Source organism: Nipponia nippon, unplaced genomic scaffold (assembly GCF_047370975.1).
Source record: "Nipponia nippon isolate SJK-2023a ecotype South Korea unplaced genomic scaffold, ASM4737097v1 scaffold_5, whole genome shotgun sequence".
Lineage (NCBI taxonomy): Eukaryota > Metazoa > Chordata > Aves > Pelecaniformes > Threskiornithidae > Nipponia > Nipponia nippon.
This window is the reverse complement of record NW_028262369.1, coordinates 85487883-85515867: the sequence shown is the minus strand read 5'-3', so window position 1 is coordinate 85515867 and position 27985 is coordinate 85487883. Positions and strand designations below refer to the sequence as shown.

The window sequence follows — 27985 nt, the reverse complement described above, 5'->3', positions numbered from 1 at the left end:
TCCAAAGCAGGCAAGTTTCTTGTACTTGAAATAAAAATGTACTGCATTTTTAGAGATTGGTTGAATGAAAATTGAAAGAAAATTTAACTTGCCTCTTGAGAAAAAGAAGCGAGAAAACACAATGCATAGGTTTGCTATCCATGTGCCAAATGTGGCTGCATGGTAGGTGAAAACAAAGATCTAAACTGCAGCTCCTTAAGGACCTGAGCGGTGGTCCTTGTCATCCTTTCCTTCTCCCCATGGTCTGACCCTCAGGATTTTTAAGGCCACATGCTGAAAGAGGACAACTCCCAGGGGCCAGGTCCTGCCATGAACCCCTGTGCTGGAGAGCTGCTCTTAACACACCCTTCAAATGAGGTGGAGCTTTTAGCAGCTCCCAGTCTGGACACGGGGTAATTGAGATGGCAGCAAAGCCATTTCACTGCGTTTCTTCGTGACAGGATATTAACAGTTCTGGCTTGATGTGTTGGGCAGGGCTTTTTCCATTACATGAGCAAAGCAATGTTTTTTCACTCTTGACATGAACAATGTGTAGGAAAGGTGAAATGTAAAAAGAACATTTAGACTTTTAAGTTGTATTTTTTTTTCTTCCACATTTTTCTCACTATTTTTCTTTTTACATCTGTGTGTAATCTCCCTAAGTTTTAGGGCTGGGCTGAGGTGAAGGGGGGAGTTTCTAGAATTGCCTGAACTGACAGTTGCTTTTGTTTCGCAGCAGAAACTAAATGGATTTTTTAATTTTCATTATTATAAAAAGTCACCACAAATCTGTCCAGGCTCAAGGTGTTGCTAGGAGGCACTGATGCGGTATAATTGTTATTTGAAAAAAACCTGTAGCCTCCCATTAAAATCAGAGGCTGCTGAATTTCCATATGGTGCATTTGTGGCTGTATTGTGTCTTTGTCATGGTAGCACTGAGTCTCTTTCTACACATAGAAGCAGAGATGAAGGGCCCTTACTGTAACTTGATTTCAGTCATAGTGCCACTGAGTTACATCCCAGGTAATGTAAATTTGAGCAGAACTAAAATCCTGTTGCCTCTGGAGAAGATAAAAGCTATCCTTGAGTCAGCCTAGAAAATGTGAAAAGCTAGGCAATGCTTTCTCCTTCCTGCTTCAGATTTTCATGTTGTTTCTTAGTGGGAAATTCATGTTTTCTTTAAAGTGCATGTACACTCAAGTATTTGAGGAGGTCCTGGGAGGCGTACACCGGGAAGCATGTTGTGTATCACAGTGCTAACTCCTAGCTCCTGATTTTTCTCATCCTAGTGAGGAAGTTTAAAAGGGTAAATGACATTGTTTTTCTCAAAGTATTGCAGGTTTGGGATTTATGACAGGCTTAGCTGCTTTTTATCTCACTTTTGTTCCTTCACTAAGCTGCTGGATAGCTTGAATTAAGTGTGCTCCTGTCCTTATTTCTTTAGGCACTGGAGGCAGCATGCTGCGATGTCATGGGTGAGATTTGAAGGTGGAGTGCTCTTTTCTATGCTTGTATTTCTTTCAGTGAAGGTTGAAATGTTGTAAATGGCTAACATCTGTGTTATGTGCCCTCTGCACATTCATAATCTGATTTTTTTTTTTTTTTCCCCTCAGCTCAGTTCATCAGAGTGACTTTGGCAGAAGTGAGAGTATTCAATACGTCTTAAAATATCTCCCCTAGAAGGTAGTTAACCTCAGGTCTGCCTGCTCACTGTTCAGGGCTGATTGTGCCTATGTTGCTGCTTGCATACTCATTTTGAACCCATCCCATTACCTGCCTAACAAAGTGGGAGAGCAAAATATATTCAGCAGAGTCATTATGGGAACCACCTTCTGCAGCTCTGTAAATAAGTTGCCATTTGCTGTGCAGGGGAGACTGAGGTAAAGTCCTGCATCTGATGCTATCTTTTGAATTGATTTGGCTTTCATGAGCAGGCAGTTTTCTTGCACCCAATTTCCACTTGTCTGTCTAAAGGTGGAGACCAGTCTAAGAGTTTGGCCAAAGGGTGACCTAAACTTTAGCACACGAGATCTCACTGGTATGATCTGCCATAGATCTGAATTAATACATGAAGTAGAGAAACAAATGTGTGTCTGCACAGTTATTAAACAACTGTCATGTTTCAACACAATTGCGTGACATTTTCCTGAACTGCCCTTGAACAGCTTCTGGGATCCCTTTGAATGGGAAAGTTGTATAAACAGCCCATTCATTTGAATTGTTGTTTTTCCTGAGGGAGTCATACATCCAAATTCCAGGTAATGATGGTGGTTTTGAGATTTAAACTTCTCTTGAAAGTTTTTTTCATCTAAACTGGAATTCTGTTTTGTTCCACTTGAGTATAACCCATGAACGAGGTGGGTTGAGCATTGGGAAAAGCATCGTATATGCTTGTCTCATTCTTACTCTTCCCTATGTGCCAACAGCCACTGCTGAAGAGGCAGCACTGGGCTGGTTGGACCCTGCTCTGAACGACCGTGGCTGTTTTTACCTCACCTCTTCATGCCAGTGGGACCTGCCTTTGCTGGCTCATAAAAAAGGCCTCATAAAATATTACTGTGGTGCCATGGTCTGTGTCACAGTGGGGCACCATGCAGCCAGGCATCGTGAAACAAGCTTGGTCCAAGAGGCAGCCCTGCCTGTGGCAAGCTGTTAACCTTACAGCTGCTAGCGCTAGGGAAAAGCTTTTGCCTTCAAGAAGCTGGTGGCAATATTTGACGGTAATGAAGCTTTTTGATTTATATGCCCCATAGAATGCTAGAAACAGAATTTCCCAGGTAAATCATCAGTCTGTTGTGTTTACAGGGCTTCTAAAGAAACCACAGATTTCAGTGTTATGCTCCCTCCCAGAGCAACTGTGTTGCATGGGAAATGGCATGCGGGTGCTTTGGTTTTTTCACTGGTTTGTTGTTTTGTTCCTGTGAATTAATCCCTATCAATAACAAGTTATAATGGAGGCTGTTTCTCAAGAGGAAGTATTTCTGCCATTCTCACCGATAAGGTTACTGTTAATCAATATTTGAACCTCCAGGGCTACGAAATCTGGTACTGCATCCTTGTTTCATCTTCTTTAATGGATGGATTATTTCTGTGTCAGCTGTGGATCTAAGTTTTCAAGTGACCCTCTGTGGCAATTGGTGTTATTCAATCAATGGTCTACGGCCCACAGGTGGTCCATAAAACATCGGAGGATGATCTGTATAGTAGTGGGAGTTGGAAGTGAAAATCAAAGCAATCCTAAAGGCATACAGAGTGACGCCCCACAGTTAGCAGCAAGCAGTGATGTGCCAGCTGCATGCAAAACCATCTTGTAGGCACAGATCGATGGGTACAGCATTGCCTGTGGATTTTTTCCCCCAGAAAGTTTCATTGGCTCTTTTGTTATTAAAGAAGCTTGAGAAACACTGCTGTAAGGGACGTATTGGACTTTTGAAGGGTTTGTTTTTACCAACATCACTGTTTCAACGTATGAAGGACATTTCTACATAGTTGCACATCAGGTTTGGAGTCAACTGATTTGGAAGCTGGATGTGGGCAATTCTAGCTCTTCCTTGAGGTGTCATGGAGGAAACTATCTAGCACAGATGCCTGCGGGTGGGCACCTGGGTCTGCTTGCGGGCAGTGGGGTACCACTGTCTCTGTTTTACCTGGCAAACCCACAAAGATCTTTTGACTGCACAGGCAGCCCCTGAAGTGTGCTGTACACACCATTTGCCTGGAGGCAGAGGACTGCCTCTGTGTGTGTGCGCAGTGGTGATGCTCCTGTGTGTTGTGCTTGGGTGTGCAGTTTGCACAAGCTTTGCAAAAAATGTCTTTACAGGTTTGCCCTGCAACAGAGGTGTCAAGACTGCCCTTACCAACAGTTACAGGTAGTTGTGAACTGCCTCTATGGTTTTCCAGTGGACAGGAGGGCCCACTGATCACAGCGTGCTGCTGTGTGCCGGTGTGGGCTGTGTTCCTACCTGCTTTCCAAGAAGGAATATGTGGGCTGTTTAGCACACAGTCGTATTCACGAGTCACCTAGTTCCCATTACTTTGTAATTGCAAGGAGATATTTCTAATGGTGCTGTGCTTTTCAACTTGGTCTTTCTCCCAGAATGTTTTCTTTTTTATATAAACTAAAAAATTATTACCTTGTGGGCCTGTAATGCAATGTGCACTATTGACAGCCTTGTGAATGAGAGGATTATGAGAAAAAACAAACACAGACCCTTGTTTCACAGTATTGCTATATTAAGGTGTACTTTTTCTTTTGTCTCTTAATTTTCACCTTTCGCTTGCATTCTAGTCACTGCATTTTAAGCTTTTCTTCACAACTGGGAGGACTGGAAACTCTCTGCTCCCCCTCTGTTCTTTTTCTTCTTTCTTCCTTCTTTCTTTTTTTATCCTTTGAAAGGTGAGATGTTTACATAATCACAGGATTCCAAGAGGATGAGCTTTCTAAGCAAACAAACAGAAAACACCACCCCCCTTTGTCCATCTTATATATCCATGAGTGTCTTAATAAAAATGTGAGTGCTACCACAGCTCTGACTGTGAGACTTACTCTCTGCTGACAGTTTCATTACTGAGAAGAACAAGATTTTTCACTTGAAGTATAAGGAAAAAAAACCTTCTGAAACACTCTCTGCTGGAATTTGAATTTGGCTCCTATCTGGAAAGCAGTATGAATAAGCCCAGGACATCTTGAAGTGCTACTCATGGCACTTCTCAAAGCATATCTGATGGGCAAGGCTGCTGAACTGCTGTATGTGGTTAACTTTGAATTAAGATCAACAAGAATCCCCATTAAAAAAAAAAAAAATTATATAGCTGAATTTGTGAGAGGTTAGTTAACCATCACATAACAGTTGTAGAAAACAAGATTTTGTGCATAAAAAGTTCAGAATAAGTGATGCAGGATAAGTAAAGCTTTGGGGATAGTTGGGATAGCCAACTTATATACACTTTTCAGCTGCATGAGCTCCTAATAAAAATAATTTTACAGATCACATGTTTTGAAGAGTGGTTCTTCTCTTCACTGAGGTAACTTAGGGTTGTGAGAGATTGTTTCAGTAAAATTGTTCGTCTTCAGAGGCAAGAAATACCAGCAATGAAATGCACTTGTAAAGCATGTTTTAGGTATTGAGATATATGCTGTCTTTTGCATTCATGACTGGGTGGAAAATAAGGCTTATTGCATATAAGAGAATTTTCCCAGGTTAGAGTTTTTAAGGTGGAATGAAAAAAGCATGGTATGGTTTCAAAGTATTGTTCCTTAGAAATGTTCAAGGATATTTTTTATTGAATATAATTCTAATAAAACAACAGCATGCTGCATTTAGTAAAACAAGAATACACTGAATTTGAAGTTTTACACCATTTTTAACAACATTTGGGAAAAAGTTGGAATGCTTGCATTTGAGTAAAAATTTTAACAGCTGCTAATTAGTCCTTTTTTCCAAAGTGGAGATGAAAGCCCCAGTCTCTGTAACTCATCCTTCAACCATCGGGAATGAATTGTAGATCTGCTTTACTGGGGTTGTTCTGGTTTGTGCTTGCAGTTGTATTGCATAAATGAATGGTGCCAGCTTTTGAACTGCAGAAGCATTTAAAACTGGTACAACTTTTTGTGATGGAATTTTATACTTACAAAGTGAAGGACCTCTTACAAGTACAGTCTTACTGTTAGATTATTTTTTTGTGAGTTCTGTCTTTGGTTTTCACATTTTGCAAAATGGTTAGCTTCAAATTTAAATCCTAGCTGAGTTACTCAAATGTTCTGAAGATAGCAGATCTGTGATATTCCTAGCCCCATATTACAGAGTAAGGGTGTAAAGATGAAAAAGCTTCAGGCAGGATCAGAGCTTGGATGCTTGTCTTAAGGTTCGTCTTTGAAATCCTGCAGTCATTATTCATCCATGAGAGAATTTCCTCTTGTTGAGTGAATAATTGTGAGTAGGGCCATTAATTTTGGCTTGCAGTTGCAGGCAATTAATCAAATAGGCAAGGAAAAAAGTTAAATTATTATTGTTTGCAAGCTGTAACTCTCTTGAGTGCAAACAGTTGGAATGCTGACTCTCCTGTGTACTGACTCAGGCTTTCATCTCTTCCTGTGTCTTGCTTGAGTTTGCTGTGGCATATCTAGATGTACACTTTCCTGTTCATCTTCACAGGCTCTGGCCAACCTCAATGCCTTGTAACCATCTTTTATTACTACCCTCAATGCACTAGAGGCTAAACTGGGCCCCATCCTTCACTGTGCTGAAGAGACTGTGGGTATGTTAGGGGCTGATGGAGTATTGTGGTGCACAGGAATATCCTGGGTTTGGAGAAACTATGCAGCATCTTCTGTAACATCCCCATCTACAACCTGCTTTTATAACTCCCTGCATAGGTCCCCCCACTCCTCTGAGGTGCTCTGTATGCTGCTGTCTCCCTCCGTTCCCTCTGTAAGAGACAGCGCACTTAGATGAAAACTTGACAATCAATTGAAATAATTTTGAGTAATTTATGAGACTGAGAATCAGGGAGAGGGGTGCCGGTTCACAGCCTTAATTCAAAGTGCTGCATTCACCTCTTGGTGCTAAATGTCTCACCAAGGCTCTCTGTTCTTCCAGGTTTTCACAGGGAACAGCAACGCTGACAGTGTGGTTCACCACAAACTTCTGCACTCCATGAAAGCACGCTTCTTGCGCTTCATCCCTCTGAAGTGGAATGTTGGTGGGCAGATAGGACTAAGAGTTGAGGTCTTCGGCTGCTCCTATAGTAAGTGGCTACATCTTAACTCACATTTTCTCAAAGGCCTTTTTGTTGATGCTGTCGGTGCTGTGGGATGGGTCAGCATGAGTTTTATGAGTTAAAATGCCACATGAAATACATAGCCATCATTGTTTTTTCAGTAGTTGTCCTTACCTTTCTGCTCGGGGATGTGCTGGCCCATCTAGCTCAGCTGGTGAAGCTTTCTCAGAGCTGAGCCCACCACAGAGTGTTTTGCTGGTTCTTGTGAGTGCAAGGTCATCAGATGTTGCAAAACCTCCCACCCCACTGGGAGGGCACAGAGCAACTTAGGATCTTTTGTAGGTCTTTATTTTGGAAAGGTACCACTTTTTTCTTAAATAGTTCACTTTTGTTTTTAAGGCAACGTAACTAGTTGTTGAAGAAAGTGCTGCGGATTTTTCAGCTAGTATTTTTATTTGAGGGTGATGACTTTATAGCTCCAGAGACCAGAGAACTCGTCTGCTGCTTTAACTGTTTTTGCATCGGTGTTTTCATTGGCACTCTTCTTCATAACACATGGTGATGATCCTCTAAGACACAGTCTGCAGTGCTTTGTCACATGGGCTTTGGAGCAGCCTATAGACATTTGTTGCCTTGGGGCATTTCGGCCACATAATTATCTTTGTGTACTGCTGCAGATATATGACCTATCAGCGTGGAACAGTGTGAATGTAAAGAGAAAGGACCAGTGTTGCTCCCACACATAAAATGAAAATAAGTCCACAAATGAGGAAACATAAGTCCAGTATTTCTTTCTCAGGTGACTGGTTTATTTCTGAAATGGTCAAGTGTGACTTGAGACATTGCTAGAGATTTTGCTGGGGAGAGTTCAGGGGATTAACAACATTTTACCAGTAAATTCAATGTGGTGTGGCACAAGTCACCGTTATGTGGTACTACTGTACTTGTACATCTCCCCATTTAGATTAATCCTAATCTGCTCCTGCTGGATGCAGAAAAGGGGGTGTAAAATAAAAAGTGGAAACCTCCCTCTTTGGGAGAGTTCTTAAATTCATCTGAGGAGAATCAAAGAAGAAAAGTGTCTTAAACCTTTTGATTGACACAATCCCATTGAACAGAGACACAGCTCCAGGACTCTTAGTGACCTCATCACTACACTTGGGTCTCACGACTGATTCACATGGTTTCACAGGAAGATCCTTGTTATGGTCTGTGTGTAGATCTATGTGTAGATCTAACAGATCCATTCAGCTTTTTTTAAATGCTGCTTCTCCACCTACTTTGATGCTCAGGTACTGCGGACTATCATTCATTTAAGTACAGACCTGCAACAGCCTGGTCTGGATCGATAGTAACTAGGGCAAGAGACCTCTTCCAGCCCTACCAGTGGATGTGGAAACAGAAACCTATAAATCAAAACCAACTTACCTTGATGACATCATTCCAAAGCAGCTATCTCATCTGTTTTCAAAGAGCTTTCTTCTGTTAACCATGACCAAACCTCTGCAGTGAAGAGTATAGTCCAAACAGATGTGCAACAAATAGAACTCAAACTGAAGGTTGAAACTTTTGTAGCTGAATGTGTTTTAGTGCTACTCCGTGTGAAATAATACATAGGCACTACTTCCATGTCAGATTGTGGACTTCAGTGTCACTTGCCTAAGTCTTCATCTTTGTCCTGTACCCTGCAGTTACAAGAAATAAAAATGGTTGTGCAGAATTAAGGTATGAGATTGAAACAAGCCAGAAAAGAAATATAGGGATTCATAAAAGTTTTACAGAGTGTTGAAATATTCATTCCATCTATATAAATGTGCCATTCAAATTTCTCACTGGCAAATTGCATATGCCAGGCAATACCTGTCTACAAGTTTTGCTTATTTAGTTTCACAGTCTTGGCTACTCCTAACCCAGGCACTCCAGCACTGTACAAAAGATGTTTGATCATTTATAAAATGTCATCTTTACTGTTATACTGACAGAATATCTGCAGCAGATCCTGAGCTGGTGTACACCTACATAACTGCATTTTGTAATGTTTGACAGCATACAGACTCATCCACCATGTTCAATTCTGGCACAAGAAATATATTAATAATTTGAAAAGAGTTTAAAAAAAATGACAAAAAAAAAAAATCATTAGAGACAGGCTGTTGGACAAGCCAGGAAGGAAACAGAGCTAGAAGAAGAACAAATGTCCCCAGTGTGCACCATCTCTAAGAGATGACACTTCATGAAGTGTCTGTGTGTATATGAAAGAAGGGATGTGAGGCTGGGAGTAGGAACAGCATTATAGTCACCTACCTGTACCAAACAATTCAGCTGATATAAATTCATCTGTAAGAGCCTAATTCCCAGTTAGGCCCGATCTTCTTTAAGCTGTTGGAATGACTTAGAGTCTTCTATAGGTAAACAAACTCAGAGTATTTGATCTTAAGTCCACTGAAGCTGAAGAAAGGATTCCCACCGGCCTTTTAGCTTTGCATCCGGTTCTCAAGTATAAGATAAAAAGAGAACATGTGCATGGGGAACACAAACCAAATCCTGCACAAACGTACATGTGTGACTGTGGGGTCATTTCTACCTCTTAGCCTACTTGTAGAAGCAGGTTGAAATTCAGATGATGCTGGACCACTGGCTGTCCATTCCACCTTTCAGGCAAATGTTGCCCCAGAAGCACAGGACCTGATCTGAAAACAGTTGCTTTTTATTGATATCTGGGGCAGAAAACTGCAGAAGTAAAGTTTTAATTTACAGGCAAGCTGGAGATCCTTTTTGTGGGAGTGGTAGAATTCATTGGTTGGCTGAAACAAAAGTCTGAGGACACTGACAGCTTAAGCCATCTGAATTTCATGTGCTGCTGCACATCTGTTAAAACTCTGGGACTACTGCCAAACATTCAGCTGAGCACCTTGCTGTGATACACCAGGGCGTGCAAAATAGCCTGTGATTCCTTGGACGGTCTCTGCTCACATCAGCTCCTTTTTAACCTTGCGTATTTGAGCAGAAGATGACAGCTGTAGGAGAGGTTTGTGGCTTCACTGCTGCTTAAGCGTTTTTGTGATGGCAAAGTTAGGTGAATGTGACGCTCTTGTGCCAGCGCAAGGCTCTGATCTCTCATTTTTGGAGCATGACTGTCTTGTGCAGCATACTGTGCTGAAGAGGTCCCAGGAACACAACCTTCTGCTAACTTTTGGCAAATGCAGCTTTTAATGATGACTGTTTAGTAGGGGACATGTGGAAGGCATCAGGTGTTGTAGGTCACCAAACACTATGCCAGGACACAGTAACAAAAAATACTGAAGAATCATATTAGAGATTAACTGCTATGTGCAGTGGCTAACTTTACACGTGATTGCACTGTGCTGCTGAATGGCACTCACTGTTGTTTATTGCTCCTGCTAGAAGTAATTTACTACCATGAATTTATCCCAAAAACTTCTCTGTCAAACAAGAGAGCTTTCTTGGGTTTGGTGGGGGGGGATTTTTGTTGTTGGTTTTTGGTTTTTTGTTTTTTTTTTTTTTTCTTCCCCTTTTCCCTTTCCCTTTTCACTCTCTAACTGGCTGCCTGTTGACATTGTTTCTTTGGAACATAAAAACATGTTTTTAACAGAACAGCTGTTTCAGACATGTGAGTGTGATTGACCCTATCCCATAGAGATCAAAGTTCCTGTGCAACGAAGCACTCCATGGCCGTCAAATCAGCTGGAATTCACAGATGACATGCTAATTGTTGTTTACTTTCTTACACAGAAAGTATGTATTTAAATGAAAATTAATTACACTTATTTGAAATTCCAGTAAAGATTCCATCTCACATCCTCAAAATAGGTACTGAAATAGGAAGGAGAGTATCTTGATCTGAAAACATACATGATGTTTCCTGTTCAGAAAAGGATTTATGATGAGTTAAATGGAAATTTCCATGCAGATGTATGTGTAAGCTCTCATTGTCCCATTGCAGCAGTAGCTCCAGAAGCAGTGCGATTGTAACAGATAACCAGAGCTGCAACAGAGGGTGTGTTCAGACAAATGGCAAACCAATTGCTTTTGATGCTGGGGATGATGAGGGGGAAATGGTTATATCTTTATACTTGGGAAAAGTCCTATTAGTTTAGTGCAGGAAAAAAATCTGCTGATACAATTGCTTTTATAAGATTTATAGCTGCATTGAAGATGCTGATCATATTCCATAACTGGTTAACAGCCCAAAATGCATCAGCAGAATCAGGTCTATGTGCAGTTAACAGGCTGGGAAGCCATAGGAGAAACAACGATAGGGTGTAAGACAGGGTATCTTCTGCTTTTGAGACCCAAGTTCTTCATTCACAGTTCAGGACTCTTATTTCTCATCTTTTGCTGTCATTGCTTCAAGGAATGTGATCTGATATTGTGCTTTTTAATTAAATGATACTTTTATTGGATCTTTTTTCTCTTCCTTTTTTTTTTCTTTTTTCTCCACCTTCCTCCATTGTCTCCTTTGTCTTCCTACGACAGAGGAAAGAACACATTGTAGAGAACCACTTCATGTCTGATGGTCATTGACCAGTAGCGTTTGTAACCAACTGTGTAAGATAAATACCCAAATGATTGCTTACCAAGAGGCAGATATAGATTTGTGATAGGGATAAAGCTGCATAGCAGAACAGTCACCTCTGAAGTGCTCATCCACATTCATCCCTTGGATTGCATGTCTGAGAGGAGTATGGAGAGGGAAGTCAGATTGCTTTACGCTCACTCAAGTAAGGCATGACTGGCCAGGAGAGACATCTGTTCAGACCAGGAACAGTCCTCCTCCCTCCTGCAGAAAGCTAAGGCTTCTGTTCATTGATGCAAATGCAAGACCAAAAGTTCCTGTCTGAAACTGCAACTGTTCCTAGAGGATATTTTTGTATTTTGGAATACCTTTGCCAAAAAGTGTTTGCTTTTTCCAAAATCACTAGGAGGACCGTCTTTGTATGTATGAATATGTATCTTCCCTACTGCCAGGAGCAGATTGCTGCACAAGTAAACTCCATGCTCTCACATTGCTCCCAGCCTGGCTTCTCTCAGCATAGCTGGTCCCACAGGTTGAGCCCTGTGGTCACATGTTCCCTTTTTTAAAAGCAAACAAACAAAACAACCAAACAAAAAAATGTATTAACCTGGTAATCCACCTTCAGCTAACTGCTTGTGTTTCCGTGCGCCCTCAAGTGACTTTAATGTTTGGATCTGTGTTGGGAAAGGAAATTCAAGTAGAATGACGTAACCAGCACCCCTGAGGCCAGAACCTCTACTGAATTTCGGAAAAGCTTGATGAATGATTTTTATTTTATAGGAACTTCTTCACCTGTGAGCAGAAGTACGTATGTACTCCTGCCCCCTGTACTTGGCACCGGTGAAGCCACACCTTGAATACTGTGTTCAGTTTTGGGCCCCTCACTGCAAGAAAGACATTGAGGTGCTGGAGCGTGTCCAGAGAAGGGCAATGAAGCTGGTGAAGGGTCTAGAGAACAAGTCTTATGAGGAGCGGCTGAGGGAGCTGGGGTTGTTTAGCCTGGAGAAGAGGAGGCTGAGGGGAGACCTTACTGCTCTCTACAGCTACTTGAAAGGAGGTTGTAGTGAGGTGGGGGTCAGTCTCTTCTCCCAAGTAACAAGCGATAGGACAAGAGGAAACAGTCTGAAGTTGCACCAGGGGAGGTTTAGGCTGGATATTAGGAAAAATTTCTTCACTGAAAGGGTTGTCAGTCATTGGAACAGGCTGCCCGGGGAAGTGGTTGAGTCCCCGTCCCTGGAGGTATTTAAAAGATGTGTAGATGTGGCACTTAAGGACATGGTTTAGTGGTGGACTTGGCAGTGTCAGGTTAACAGTTGGACTCAATGATCTTAAGGGTCTTTTCCAACCTAAATAATTCTGTGATTCTGTATGTATTTACAGAGGAGGAATCTGTTTGAATTGTTGGTCAGTGGAGAGTAACATGAAAGAAACATCTTTTGGCTGATCTCACTTTTGATGAGTTTTGTAGCCTTGTTGGTGAGGACAGTGTAGAAAAGTACCCAGATTGAGTAAAGTCTGTTTTCAGGGATCGTAAGTAAACCAGCAGGCAGTGCAGAATGAAACCACTTGTTGTGTTTTAGTTTGTTATTCCTGCAGATTTTCTGAGACATATAACATTTCTGATCCTTGTTCTCTTGCTGCAAGTGGCTTATGGACATACATGGACTAAATAAACACTAAGCAAACAAGCAGGCTTTCTGGAGTGACTGTATTAGAATTGTGCTGTATCTTTCGATTTTTAACAGGAAGCCAATGATTTGTTGTCATACAAACTGCCACTAATGACTTTTGGCTGCCAGTGTTAGCATTTATTTGACATATTCCCATTTCGTTCAGGGCTATTTATTGGCCAGCGTAATCACAACAGATAATTAGTGAAGCAGAACTTTTCAGAAACAGGTTTTCCTTTGTGTTACACTCTGTAAATGTCACTGGTAGAGCTCTTCAAGAAATTGTGTCTTATGCTGTGGCTTAGTGGAGAGTTAAGAACAAGGACTAAAGTGTGAATTCAGACTGGTTGAAGGCTTGTATCTTAAGAAGAAGAAGAAGAAAAAAGGGCCGTTATTATGGCAACATTGAATCAGTTCTCTCTTACAGTATCTTTATTTTTGAGAGCTAGGAGGAAAATCAACTTTAACTGCAAAATGCACTGGAAATCAAAGACTGTAACTTCTTTATAAGCTATTTCCTAATTCCTGCCTGTGTTAAAATGAAACCATTTTTATGATACACTTGCAATTTACTTTAAACAAATTGAAGTATTTAATGTAGCTAGGGGAAATTCGTAAGAACTAAACTATGAATTTAATTTCCTTTATAGAAACTGGCAGTCAAGGTGCCAACAGAGAGAAATCAGCGGTTCTGAAAGAGCTGTTTCTGAACACCTAATTCAGAAGTAAAAAACAGTAAAAGCAGATGGCGTGAATACTTTTGTATTCATAATACTTCCTAAACTCGCAACTGTTCCACTGAACAGCATGTTATAATTCTGACATCACAGATAAGAAGTTGGTCTTAGTTTATTCTGGAGTGAATTTTTCCCAGGATTGAATTTCTTTGTAGTTTTGTTCTCATAAGAAATAATCAGTTGCCTTCTGATTTGGAATGGTATCAGTTTTGGAGTGACAGAATTTCACATCAGATTTAAATTTTGGGCTCCCCACAAGTTCGTAAGTGTGCCATCAAACTTCTGTACAAACTGTCATACTGACAGACGTTATCAATGGTAGTTTCCATGGTAATGTATCATTAAAAGGTCTTTTATTTTCTGAGCTTATAACAGTTTTTAATTGCAAACCTCTTTAAATCTTGGTCCAGTTTAAAAAAAGAAAAAAAGTGTGGGGGGAAAAAAAGCCCCAACCCCTATTATTTGTTTTTAAAGAGGAGCAAATGAAACTACCATTAACACTCAAAAGGATAGAAGAACTCTCAAGGGAGTTTAGGTGACTTAAATCACCAACTTTAATCACAATGCTGTTGCTGATGTGGAAGTCTTGATTGTTTTGCATGTGGACCTTTCAATTATTTTTCAAAAGAAAATGGAAAACTGATAGCTTTGGATTATCATTAAAACCTGTGGTTTGCAAACAAAGGTAGTCTATGGTCTTTGTTCTTGGTTACTATGAAGGTATTCTTTGTCTTTATGCATGTATTCCAGTAGTTACGTAGCTTAGTAAACTCTTGCTTATATTCTTCGTTGTCTGGTGTTCTCAATTTTTACTATTTTTCTTAACAACAGGAAATACCAATTAACAGATTTATTATTTTCAAGTAGATACTTTGTCCGTAATTTCTGCCAAATTGCATTTCGGTAGAAATTGGAATTGAATTTACATATGGCAGTCACGTGTTTGAATACAATGTATTAGCTAAAAGTATTTAAAGCTACCCAAAATGTTCTAGTTTATATATGTATATTTTTTAAAAAAAGTTTATTAAAAATACATTTTGCTTAAAATACCACTTTATAAAGCAAAAAGAGTACTGCAGGCTGCTGCTGCCAAAGAAAATATTAATTGCAATTGAAGAATTGAAAGCTTGTTTCCCATCACAGTGACTGGGTTTTAAAGGCTGGCTGAAGGGAAAATACGTTTCTAATAGGATTTTCAAAGGTGTATAATCAGTTTAGATGCCCCATTCCCATGAAATCCCTTCAAAAGCTTTGGAATTGATGTTTCAGTATTCTTGCCAGCCTAGTCAATTTGCATGCAGAAACATGGTTGATAAATGCCCATCACAAACAAGCAGCCAACCCTCAGAGGCTAAGACGATGCTTATTTGGATGCAAAGGTGGATAAAGGCATGGCCGACACACAGAAACAGCTCAGCAGACGCTTATGAAACTACAAAAAGTAGAGCGAGTACTGAAGTGTTCAAAGTAATGAATAACATCCTGGGTGCATCTGAGACAAACAGCAAATGTGGCCAGGGATGTTCTGGAGATCTGAATATGATGGAAGGCACTGGTCTGTTCTAAAAAGTTGAGTGAGAAAGCAGTCTTGTAGGAGCGAGAGGAGGACAAGGGCAGAGGAGTTCCAGTTTTATCCTAGTGTTCCCTTTCCCCAGAGAGAGGGAGAGGATTGGAAACGGGTGAAATATGGTTACCCAGATGCCATGTACATTCTGTGGATGTATGCTTCTGAGAATACCTGGCTCCAAGTGTTATTTGAGAAGATCCTGAAAAAATATGGTCCCTTTCCTGATGTTTCCCCTCCTCTTCATTTTACCTGTCTCCTTTCTCCCAGAGTCAGATATTGCAGACTTCGATGGCAGAAGTTCACTCCTCTACAGGTTCAATCAGAAGCTTATGAGCACATTCAAAGATGTGGTTTCCTTGAAGTTCAAGAGCATGCAGGGGGATGGAGTCTTATTCCATGGAGAAGGCCAGCGTGGAGACTACATTACCTTGGAACTGCAGAAAGGGAAGCTCTCCTTGCACATCAACCTGGGTAAGGGTAATTAGGATTATTTGTTCACACATTACTGTAACAAGGATTGTCTTGGTTTGCTTTTATAAATCTGTTGTTTATATTAGGCAGTATCTAGAAACTCCAGCTGAGATCAACAAAATATGCTGTGTGCCTCAGACAACTCTCAGCTTAAATACAGGTCAGAGAAGGTGGGAGGGAAAGCAAAAGAAAATAGACTTGACTGATGTCACGGAGTACATGATAGCTGAGCCAAGAAGGGACCTTGGCTTTTCTAACTAGTGCTGACCAAGGCTGAGCTGCTCAGTGACTACTTTTGAAGTTTTGACCTTTGCTTGATGATGCTTTCAAACAGTAATTTAAAAAAAAAAAATATTCTGTTTCTTCCCCTTCCTCCTTTTTTATTTTTATTATTATTATTATTAAGAATAGCATTCCCAGAAAGTTTGGTTTGGAGTGCAAAAGGTTTATTTTTGGTTTGTGTCTTATTTTTTTCTATTCTGTGATCAGAACTGAGCTGAGAATATGGAATTTAATGAAAACATTCTGGTCAAAATTGGTATTGCCTTGCTTCTGGAGATGTTTTCTGTTGAAAACTGTGAATATCTGGAAGGCCATCACTGTGTGATCATGTTGGATCAGAGGGACAGATGAAAGCCTATCTTAATTTCTTTCCATAGAAGGATGCTTGCTTTTTACTGGTAAATACACTAAAGCACTTTGATAATGCCAGGAGCTACTGTAGTAGGAATGATCATACCCCCTCTCCCAGCCTTACTGCAAAATCTTTGTCAGCTTCATCTGTGGGTGACCCATGGTACCGGCCTCAGCAGTCCCTGCTGACTCACGTTTCTCATACTGAGGGGGTTGAGTTGGGCAAGTTTCCATGCCTGCATTGCTGTACTTTGGTCAGCACAGGAGCTGCACTTCCCCTGTTTGGGTATTGAATGTGGTCTGAAAGCCTCAGTATGAGCCCATCCACATGGAAAGCTGAAACAAAACCCCTCTCTCTGTTAACCACAGGGGTGCGGGCAAGGAGGGGAGGGAATTAAGGTCCAAGTTTTTCACTGCCACGTTCAATCTTAATAACTTTGATAATAAAGTAATCTGAGCCATTTGCAGTTCATGTACATGGTGCTTAGACTGCCAAGGCTTGTTTAATAAGAACGGGAGATATAGCATCCAGTAATGTATAGTATTAGCAGGGGCAGATCTCAGACTTGCAATTCCAGGACACTTTAAGAAGTTTGTCTAGAGCAGATAAAGCAGGCAATGGTGCAGTATCTCAGTCCCCTGTTTATGACTTAGGGAATTAAAAGAAGTCATAAACTAGTGGGAGCAAACTGGAGGTACTAAAACAGAACTCATAGACAATTCTGTCTGCATTTTTGCCCTTGTGCTTAATTATGTTTGTTTTAAATGTCAGTAACAATTTTCCACAGCTCTTGGATTTCATTTTTGCATAAGCTCATTAATTGTTTAATCTCCAGCTAGTATTTTCTTTCTTTCTTATTATTTATTTAGTTCATCAAAGAGTAGAAATGACAATGCAGCATTTTCCTGATTTGGTATTTGGATGTTACTTGGACCAAGCAGCTACATCCCGAGTCTCTGATTGTGGGATTCTTTGACTCATTGATTTGTCCTCCTCTTACAAATGTTTCATACTAGGATAAGAACACAGTATAGTTAAATATATTATGTTACTTCTTCCAGAGGAGATGCTGTTGTAAATACATAGTCTGAGATAAGAGGCTTTTTTTTTTTTTCTTTCAGCAGTAGCCCCAAATGTACGTATTTTAGCCATTTCAAGTCCTCTTTGTGCATTCATATGTCATGGGCAAGGCTTTTGATGTCTGCTCTTGAATCGGCTTGCATCTTACCTGACAGTTTTGGAGCATGTGTTCTCTCCATTCTGCTGGAATATAAAAAAGGACACATACTCCCTTCTGATGAGAGGCTCTGAAGTGTTCAGACGTGTAGCCAGCTGGAAAACAGAAGAGTGCTTGAAATCAACAGGGTTAGGGCCTAGATATTTTTATGACTCTTGATCTAAACTTTTGGAGATCTAGGCCAGGTTTAAGAATCTTTTTGAGCTGAACAAAATACTTGCATTCATGTTGCTTCACTGACTTGCGGCTTTTTTTCTCTGAAAATGGACAGGTGCAATTTTCTTGTTAAAATACAAAAAGCACATAGTTGAAACTCAAGTGTCAGGAGTGGTCTGTTAATGTGAATAGACAGGAGATTTTGGTGCAACCTGAAGGGAACTCTTAAAACACCAGGGCCTTGAATGCATAGCAGAACCAAGGGCACAGGCAGAGAGGCAATCCTCTGCATGCTACAATGTGTGGGTGCGGCATCGGGAAAACCTCCTGGTTTATCACAAGGTTTTCAGGGGAAAAACATGTATGTGTGTGTATACACGTGTGTATGAATAAGAGGCCCAAAGAATCTAAGGCAAGCTTTGACAAGGGTCTGTTTCTGATGGGCAGAGCTCCAGTTTCCATCTAGGAGCACTGCTCTGTGCTCCCCTTGAGTCCCCATACTTCATTTAAGGGCCTAGAGGTAACTGGTGTCTTCTGCCTGTCTCTACCTCTCCAGGGGACTCCAACCTGCACTTCAGTAACAGCCACATGTCTGTCACCCTGGGCAGCCTCCTGGATGACCAGCACTGGCACTCGGTTCTCATAGAGCGCTTCAACAAGCAAGTGAACTTCACAGTGGACAAGCACACCCAGCATTTCCGAACGAAGGGGGATTCAGATCACTTGGATATTGATTATGAGGTGTGTGAAGCCCTTTAAGGTTATAACCTAGGAGATGAGACTGAATTGGTATAACATAAATGTGATGGAAAACAACCACACTATGAGCTGTTTCTTTCCAGCAAAGATCTTTCCTTCCCAGAGAGCTCCTTTCATAATTAACAAATATACACTATGCCAGTGCAACTCTGTATATGACAGTCTCAGAAAATGGCCAGTCTCTGAGCAAATATACATTGGATTATGCTTACACTTCAAAGAATGGTAGACTTTGAACTAAACTAAAAGGTATAGCCTGGATTCTAGCCAAATCTTCAGGGAGTGACCGCACTTGTAGGGAGAGGTGTTGTGTCATCGTCTCCAATATGATTTTAATGGGATCATTGTGCACCATCGCTACATCTGATTGACATGACCATGGGATACCAGCTCTGAGTTGTGCCTCTATCCAGCCACCATTTGCTCGGATTACAGCTCTCCACATAGAGATGAGCAGCTAAAGACCATTGTCTTCCTACTAGGAATGGAAGACCCTGAGCATGACTGTCAAGACAACTAGCTCTCACCCAGATCCCTTCACATCTGGGGTTGTGGTGCAGAGCATCCTGGTCTAGGGAGTCAGAGCAGCTCAGCCAAGGAAGGACTGAGCAGAGGAAACATCCTGCCTGCCCATAAAACCCGAGGCTCGTGTGCTCCCTTGTGCTGAGGCCAAGGTGTGGCAGAGTGCAGTTTCTATCACTCCAGCAGTTCAGTGCTTATAGCTGGTAGTCAGTAAAAAATACCTTAAACTTTTATATCTTCATATCTATATGCAAGGCAGTTCCTCATCTGTTCCCCCCACGAACGCACACCTGCGTGCAAATTACCCATGTTCATTTTTATCCCCACACGCCTGTCTACTGAGTCTTGCTAGCCCACAAGTCACAAGGTCATGCTTGCACAGTCAGAGCCATCACCCTGTCTGGATGCGTTGAGCTGACACGGTTCATTGCTTAAGAGACCACAAGTTTCCCCTCTGCACTTTGGATTCGTTTCTCTGGAAAGGATCAATTCCCAGCACACCCAAGGGACAAAAGCAGACAGCTCAGCAGTGGCAGGTGCCTGCTCTCTGCTCCTCTCATGTTCCAGCTGAAATTCCCTTCTTTGCATTGCACAAACCAGGGTGGAGAGAGTGGTACCTGTCCCCTGGCACTGCTGTACCAAATCACAAGCACATTTAGTAGAGACAGCACATTTGAGCAGTGAGATTCTGGAACAGCTTCAGACTGAACTAGCAAGGGCCAAAGCTGTAACGACTTTTAAGATGGAGTTGAGAAAAGCCAAACAATTGAGTCATCAGCTTTCCTGGTTTCAAAGTAATAAAATTCCTTGCTTCCTGCTACAAGGTTGATGCCAATTAGGGAAAACTCAGGCTCCAATGTAATAAGCAGAACATTTTTCCAGATATTCCAAAACAGGGAGCATGGTAGAGAAGATCTTCAGCTGGTGTAAATCAGCATCACCTCTGACCTCTGTGGCACTCAGTCCTGGCCCCTGGTGTTTAGTTTTTCACACAATGTGTTTTCTTTCCATTTGCACTGAGACAATCTTTCAGTCAAACATTTCAGCAATACAGTCTACTGAAAGTTTATCTCAGCACACTTTAGGGATTAAAGGCCTTACTGAGGGTAATAAAACCATTAGTTTGGTAATTAAAATTATTAACAATCACAAAGGAAACTGTTTTCTTAATAATGCAGTGGTATAATCGATATTGATTTTTCTTCTGGTTTTGAAACCCAGTACAGAGTCCCTAAGCAAGAGACTTAAAGCATAGAACATGAAAGAAGGAAAGTCTGGTGTTTTGAGGAAGAACTAATGATTCTCACTGGAAAAAAACATCGCCTCCACATAACCCCTCATGCCAATAACAAACCTGCAAGTGATGTAAAGTAGCAGTCTGTTCACTCTTTATTCATCTGAAGTGATCAATTAATACAACTGAGGTGCAAGTTCATTAAGGACTTGTTTTCAAAGAAGTGCTTTCAAGGTTATCCAGGCATGTTTCATTTGCTTGTGTATCCCAGCTTGTAAGGTGGAGTGGGAGGAAAAATAACTCCAAATTTCCCTTTATTTTTGTAATAATGAGCTGAGGCGACCCATTAGGAGTTGTGACAGAGGAATAAGGCTGACAAGGTTCCAGCAGCCGTCAGCGTGTAGGTGGTGCTGCACAGCAGTGCATGCCCTTGCTGCAGTGGATGCAGCAGGATTGCAGCACAGCTCCTGATGCACTGGAAGCCCTATGAAGTGTGGTGGCTGCAGGATCCCCACCTGCTTTATATCATGTACAATGCTGCTGGCTGCAATGGGAAAAAAGAATAAAAACCCAGTGGTACCACCAGGAAGACTTTGCCAAAAAGGCCAGTGGAGCTAATTAGAAACGAGCTGTATCATCTGGAAAATGAAAATAGGATTATCAGAAGTTTTTTGGGTTGTGGTTTGTTTTATCCTCCCTCCCCCCTTTCCTTCTTTCTTTTCTTGGGAATCTAAAGTAATTCTGCTCCAAGGATTTTGGAAGCTTTATTTTCTTAGGCTCTTTATCCTTCCAGGGCTTTCAGCCCTCTAGTTAAGTGATGAGTTGTAATCTGCATAATACTAACATCTTCTAGTGCTTAGACAACAGCACAGCTTAAGTTTTATTTAAGTGTGTAAGCTGCAGAACTTCTCCATTACACTGCTGAGTCCCGAATACCACGTAGGAGTATTGTAAAGACCAAATCAAAGTGAAATTTAGGGAAAACGATTGCAAGGTGCAAATGGGGTAGTTTGTGTGTGTGATACTACCCTCCACTGGCTGAAACCAGAACTGTTCAGATACATGCTTGGTGGAAAGGGGTGACTCCAGCTCACAGGCAAACTCAGTGCTCTGTGGGCAGGAAGAGTTTATTCTGCCATTGCTCAGTGGTTCACGGCCACCATGGTCTGCTGCTGGGTGGCAGCCTCCAGGCCAGTGGGGGCTGTGGGCTGGAGACCGTTTGAACATTAAATTGTGCATTGGGTGTTCCTGGGTGGGGCGCTGGTGGTGCTAGGTTGGTGAAGTGGTATGTCAAGGTACTTAAAAGCTGTCTGCAGCAGTGGTGTTTCTCCAACAGCTGTAAGGCTATGCAACATGTAATTCCCCTGTTGGGCAGCCAGACCCTGCTTCGTGCTCTGAGGTGATGCTGTTAATGTGACTTGATTCTTAGATAATACCCTGGCTGGCTGCATGGAGTGGGGCTCTGCCCTCTTTCTTTTGGGGTAATAACTAAATACTGTTCTTATTCTTTCCAAAAGCTGAGTTTCGGAGGGATTCCCGTCCCAGGGAAACCAGGAACCTTTCAGAGGAAAAATTTCCACGGGTGCATTGAGAACCTTTATTACAACGGAGTCAATATAATTGACCTGGCAAAAAGGCGCAAACCTCAGATCTATACTGTGGTAAGAGACATAATGTATGCTTTCCTTCTATACTTCCATGCTGTTGGTGCTGCTGGCTGCACTGAATGACTGGAGTTCAGATTTAGGTAGCTATGGGCATAATTAGCTTGTTAAAATGATGTTGCTGAGGATAACACCAGCCAGCGCTGTGGTGAGAATTATTGAAAGACACGTGAAAGTTAATACATTTTTCTGACTTTCCAGGTGTATTAGAATTTGTTTGGAGAAACTTTTAAATTTCTTTTCCAAGATTAAAATGTGTCTTTTTGATGGCATGATAGAAGTCATAGAGACTTTTTTTTCTGGTTAACTCAGATAAAATCTTATTTTCTGAACCATTCTTCATCACTGTTGTGGAGTACAGTAGTAGCAAAAATTTATTCTGCTATTTGAGTTGTTATTATAGAGAAGAATAACTATTTCTTTTATTATTGGAAATATTTTCCTTCGTGCTGCCCCTTATATTCAGTATATTGGCAGGTCTGAGAACCATTGACCTGGTACTACTGTCTCTAAATGTGGGATGGTAGAGGTAAAACAAAAGGAACTACAGTCTTACCCAGCCTGCTAACATAAATCATAAATGTAACTTCACACCTAATAATGTCCAAAATTACTGATATGTTTAAATATATCATGAGCAAAATAAAGAACATTTTATTTCATAAGAAGAGGGAACAGTACGTTCCCATGCAGCCTTGACAAATTGTAAATAATTCAGCTCTTTGTTTAGCTTGTGCCTCACTCCTGTGCCATGCTTTGATATATGCCTTCTGGCTAATACTGTATCTTTGGAGAACGTGGAGGTGAAACTGCTTCTCACCCTCATGGCATCTTCTAGTTTGTAGTAATGTGTATAAGCAGACTGAAGCTACAACAAAGCAAGCCGGAAGATCACAAGAAGTCCTTCCTTTCCTCACTTTCCCTGCCTAGGGCAAGGCTGAACACACAGGGAAATGGAAAATGGAAAGGTGATGGGTGAGAAGTCCTGCATTGTGTTGCTGACAGTCAAGACTGCCTCTGGGATGCTGCCCTAGCCTGGGACTGAGAGACTTTGCTTTAATAACCTCAAGTTTGATTGCTCTGACTCGGGACTCTAAGGCACAAATCTCATGAACTGTGTTAAATTGCTCTTCCCCTCAGCTTACTTTCTAAGGGGAGCAAAGATCCCTGGTCTGCTTCTTAGGTCATTAAACAGCTGGTTGTTTTGCCAGCTGGGTAGTGGGAATGCTTTCCTAAAGGGGAAAAGAAAAACTTTGTAATGCGCTTTTTCTCTGAAGGGTATTGTCTGGGTGTAACATGGCCTCAAGCAATGAAACTCTGTTATGACAATGCCTGATTCAGCCAATGTTAGATCGAAGGTCTAGGAATCCTGCTTCTTTCGTCAATTTAAGGTAGCAGGGATGTGCCCCCATCTTTCAATCTCCCTTACAGAAGTGATAATTTTAACACAATAGTTTTCAAAGGCTGGCTGCTGTACTGCATTTTGCAAGATTTATGAGCTGCTATGTGCTGTGTCTGTGACACTTCTGTATGCAAAGTACATGGAAAGGTTGCCACACTCACAGTGCCTCGTAATCTTAGATGAACATCCTTCTATAGGAAACAGCACCCATAAATCTGTTGTTTTCCTTCACATCTATTTATCTCCTCTAGCAACTCTCAGGTGCTTCCAGCTTCCACAGGCTGATCTCCCTCTCCCATCATCCTGCTCTTCCCCGCTCCTTAGCAATTTACTTACTCAAATTAAAATAACTTGTTCTTGCTAAATGTAGTCTTTTGCCTGCCAGACTTTCTCTGCACTAAATGCTTTTACTCCAAGTTCATTGAGGTTTTCAAGCAACAATCCATATCCCCAGGGAGCTGCAAGCTTCTCTGCTTCGTGTCTTTATAGTTGCTAAGTTTGTCCTGAGTGGAAATGTGATGAAAGGGACAGCAGAGAAGAATAGTTAAATATAGCAGGGACTTGGAATCACTTCTTCCAACAACATGTTGTGTGCTTGTGTTCCATCCCCACAAGCTGGAGATCACCAGAGATGGTTCTGCATTGTTAGTCCCCAAAATACTTTTGTCTCCTAACAAAAAATATTTGAGGACAAACTGGCCGGTTTGGGATTAGAAAGCCATTAATGCTCAGAGACACTAGTTTTAACCTCCAAAAGGGAGGCAGACTCCAACGCTCGGTCTCTGCTTCATTCTGTGTGCCTTTGTGAACATTGACACAGTCAGTGAGCTAAACTTGTGGATTTTCATACCCATCAACTTTGTTTTTTTTACTGTTGACATATTTCACACAAGCAGGAGAATGATACATCAGCTTTGGAGGTATAGATTTCTTCTTATGAAGTAGGTCCTCATCCATATAAATAATGGTCTCAAATCAGCCACATTTAAAGTCAGAGGAAGAAACTACAAGTTGTCAATAACAGAGTACTGTACTATGTATCGTACTCCTGGGTGGTGGCTGTGATTATCATTCCTCCTGTTTTTTTCTGTAACTCATTTGCAGTTGTCAGACTTGCAGTAAATCCCCTTGAGAAGACATCTCAAGGTAACGAGGCAGCCTGTCTCTTTGAACTGGACCTTGCCTTCAGAATTCCATTTTTATATAGCCTGATACTTAACCTCTTGTCATGGTTTAACCCCAATTGGCAACTAAGCACTACACAGCCACTCACTCACTCCCCCACGGTGGGATAGGGGAGAGAATCAGAAGAGTAAAAGTGAGAAAACTCATGGGCTGAGATAAAGACAGTTTAATAGGTAAAGCAAAGCCGCATACACAAGCAAAGCAAAACAAGGAATTCATTCACTACTCATCGGCAGGCAGGTGTTCAGCCATCTCCAGGAAAGCAGGGCTCCATCACGCGTAACGGTTACTTGGGAAGACAAACGCCATCACTTTGAACGTCCCCCCCTTCCTCCTTCTTCCCCCAGCTTTATATATGCTGAGCATGTCATCATATGGTGTGGGATATCCCTTTGGTCAGTTGGGGTCAGCTGTCCCAGCTGTGTTCCCTCCCAGCTTCTTGTGCACCCCCAGCCTACTCACTGGTGGGGTGGTGTGAGAAGCAGAAAAGGCCTTGACTTAGTGTAAGCACTGCTCAACAATAACAAAAACATCCCTGTGTTATCGACACTGTTTCCAGCACAAATCCAAAACATAGCTCCATAGTAGCTACTGTGAAGAAAATTAACTATAACCCAGCCAAAACCAGCACACCTGTATATGTGGTAGCCCTGTCTATTTGGACAGGCTATCTATCTTCTCTCGGGTTTCTTCTGTGCCTGATGGCATGTTGTGAGTTTTTAGTTGTGTTTTTTTTCTCTCCTCTGGGTCATTGAATGTAGAGAAATGACAGGGGATCTTTTATTTGCCCTCTGAAGCGATTACTGGTTTTAATTGCAAGAGGTTATGAGAAGTCAAATTTCTGTAATTACCACTGTCATGGTCATAGGGGTGGACTCTTGGGAAACCTCAGAAAATGCTTTAAAATAATAATCTAAAGATCTGTCCTATTTACTAGCTGTCTTCTCAGCACAAAAGAAGTGCAGACTGCCCATTATAAGAAATTGTACAGCAGTTACGCTTCTTGGGCAAGTAGTTAGGGGCAGAAAAATACACTAGTAGGAGCCACATTAACAAGAAGCAGAAGGGAGATTGTCCTTCACAGAAGGATATTTGACCTGTTGATGTCTGGGATGGTGAAGTCCTCATTGAATTATTTTGTGCTTGTTAAGAGTGTATGTAGATGCAGGAGGAGATGGGACAAGTTCTAGGAAGAGAAATCCATTGAGAATTGATAAAGTAGTTAAGAGAAAAATAGCTATGGCACCCTGAAAATAGCTATAGTATTCTGGCCACCAGTGGTTACCTACTGCTAGATTCAGGTTGCACCTTTAGAAACTGCTCTAATGTAACCTGTGGCCAGTGTCTTAAATATTTTCGTGAGTCACTTATTTGTGATGCCAAAATAAGAAGCTGTCTAGCTGAAGAAAAGAAATGAAGAGGTCATGAAAAGATGCTGTGTTTGATCTTCTCAATGCTCCACCCTACGTACTCGCTGAAATTGAGGAAAACCCTGTCCCCCTTTCCCTTCTGTTACCTTTGGCTAATAGGAATTGGAGTTGTATTTTTGTTTAGCAGAGCAAACCCTGCACTAATTTGAGAGGAGTGCAGGATATTTGTAAGGCAGAAGTTGTCAGCCCTTAGATATGCTTGAATTTCTACGTCGGCCTGCCATGTTGAATCTGGGAGTGACAATTCAGCACAGCAAGGGATGTGGTGACATGTAAATGCATCACCATAGTGCCTCAGGGAAATAGCCAATTGCCAGCATCAAAGAGCAAGGAAAGATACCTAGTGACAGGAGAATGTAAACTAATAATTCATTCCCTTTATAGAGAATCCAAACATGCTATTTTATTAAGCTGATTTGAGATACCTTCATCTTGAGAAGAATTTACTTGTCTACACATGTCTCATTCTACTAAAGTGCTATTGCAAGCGTTGATATATCTGTGAATATTAGGCTGGTGATTTGTAAAGGCCCCTACTAGGGTTTGAAGAACTAGGAGTTAGATATATCTTTTTTTTTTTAATTTTATTTTTCATTTTTCATTAGTTTTCGCACTGCAATGAGACTATAGGAATCATAAATAGAAAATGTTGGAACTATTTAGTGACATTTTTCACAAGTTCCTATAGGACTAAGTTCAATTTATTAAAAAAAAAAAAAGTTTTGTGCAATTATTTAATGAAAGTGAGAGTCACACATGCACATTAAAAAGAGAACTGAATTTGCCATTCTTTAGATAAGGCAAGTGAACTCAGATTCCAGAAATGTTTGGTTCCTATAAAAATAGCTTTGTATGGTTTCTTCTGTCTTCCTCTCTGCTCTCTGGGTCTTCACATGAGTCTCTTCACATGTAATGTGGGATAGTAAGAAAGTCTATATAGTAAGAAAGTCTATATAAACAGAGTTCATTTTAAGATCCCATTTTATTGTTGCTGAATGGTATAACAGGATTGTTTTGAAAGAAATTGTGTCACCTCAATCAATGTCTTGAAATAAAGTCTGTTTAAATGACAGTTTTCCCATTGATTTCAGTTGGCTTTGCCTACAATTCTAAAGGCTTTCAGTCTGTAAATATTTAATCCAGCATGTAGCTGCAATAATAAACTCTCCTTTTCTTGATATAAAAGTTTCTTTGTTAGGATTTTGATAGTTGTGATGACCACAAGTGAAGCAAGTCTTTCGAGGAAAGAGGCCATATTTTTTTATAATACTAGTTGACATATGCGGGGAAAAAATTGACACGTTTTTGAGCAAACAATGCCTTTTTGAGAGTCATCAGCCTTCAGCAAATTACAGATTAGAAACAGTTGTTCAGAGTTTAATTTATTACATTATCTGGGTAGTTAAATTGAGTGAATAGGGCAGTTAGGACCTGCTGAGCAGAGGAGGATGTCTCAAGGCGGGAGGTGATAAAGCTGTTAGTCCCTGTAGGACAGCAAGAGAGATGGCTAATTATTGTCATAGGAGTTAGCAGGGGATAGGGAAAATGGGGGAGAATGTAATTTGCTGTAAAGCCAAGGCTTAAATGTCTTTTTTTTTTAAGGTCTTATTCCAGTTGCTAAGGCCCTGGAAACTGCTTGGTACTTGGCTGCCTGGCATAACAGAAAGGGGCAAGCTGACCCCGTCACAGTCAAGAGCCTGGAGTGTGTGCAGTTCATACCAACTATTTAGGCTGGTGATGTGCTATGATACACAGATGATTGGAATTTAAAAGGGGAAAACATACTAAAGAAAACTAATAAATAAAAAAGGTAGTAATTGCTTTCTATGCACTTTTGTATTTTAAGGTAGATGTGGCTCTGTTTTCATAATTATAATAATTAGAATAATAGTAAACTCCCCTCCTTGCTGCTGTGTTTTGTTCCAGGTAATAAAACCTAATAAGCTGTCAATCAGTTTACCTTGAACTGGAACAAAATTTGGGCTTGGACTGTGCTAATTTGCCAGTTTGATCTAAGACATCTATCTTATTTACTTCTGGCAAGGTGAATTTGAAAGGCTGGCTTCATTCCTTCTTGT

General features: G+C 41.0%; 1 protein-coding gene across 6 annotated transcripts in view; it reads left to right on the top strand.

Moving 5' to 3' along the window:
• CNTNAP5 (contactin associated protein family member 5) overlaps nt 1-27985 on the top strand; it is a 298841-nt gene that overhangs the window by 122119 nt on the left and 148737 nt on the right. For all 6 annotated transcript variants that reach the window (XR_015698843.1, XM_087732313.1, XM_087732311.1 and 3 more), the window contains 4 exons: nt 6579-6726; nt 15481-15684; nt 18268-18452; nt 21744-21887. Coding sequence is in view for 5 of the 6 variants with exons in the window: in XM_087732313.1 (XP_087588439.1) it covers nt 6579-6726; nt 15481-15684; nt 18268-18452; nt 21744-21887 (681 nt within the window). In the remaining variant the exon portion in view is untranslated. The remainder of the gene's footprint in view (nt 1-6578; nt 6727-15480; nt 15685-18267; nt 18453-21743; nt 21888-27985) is intronic.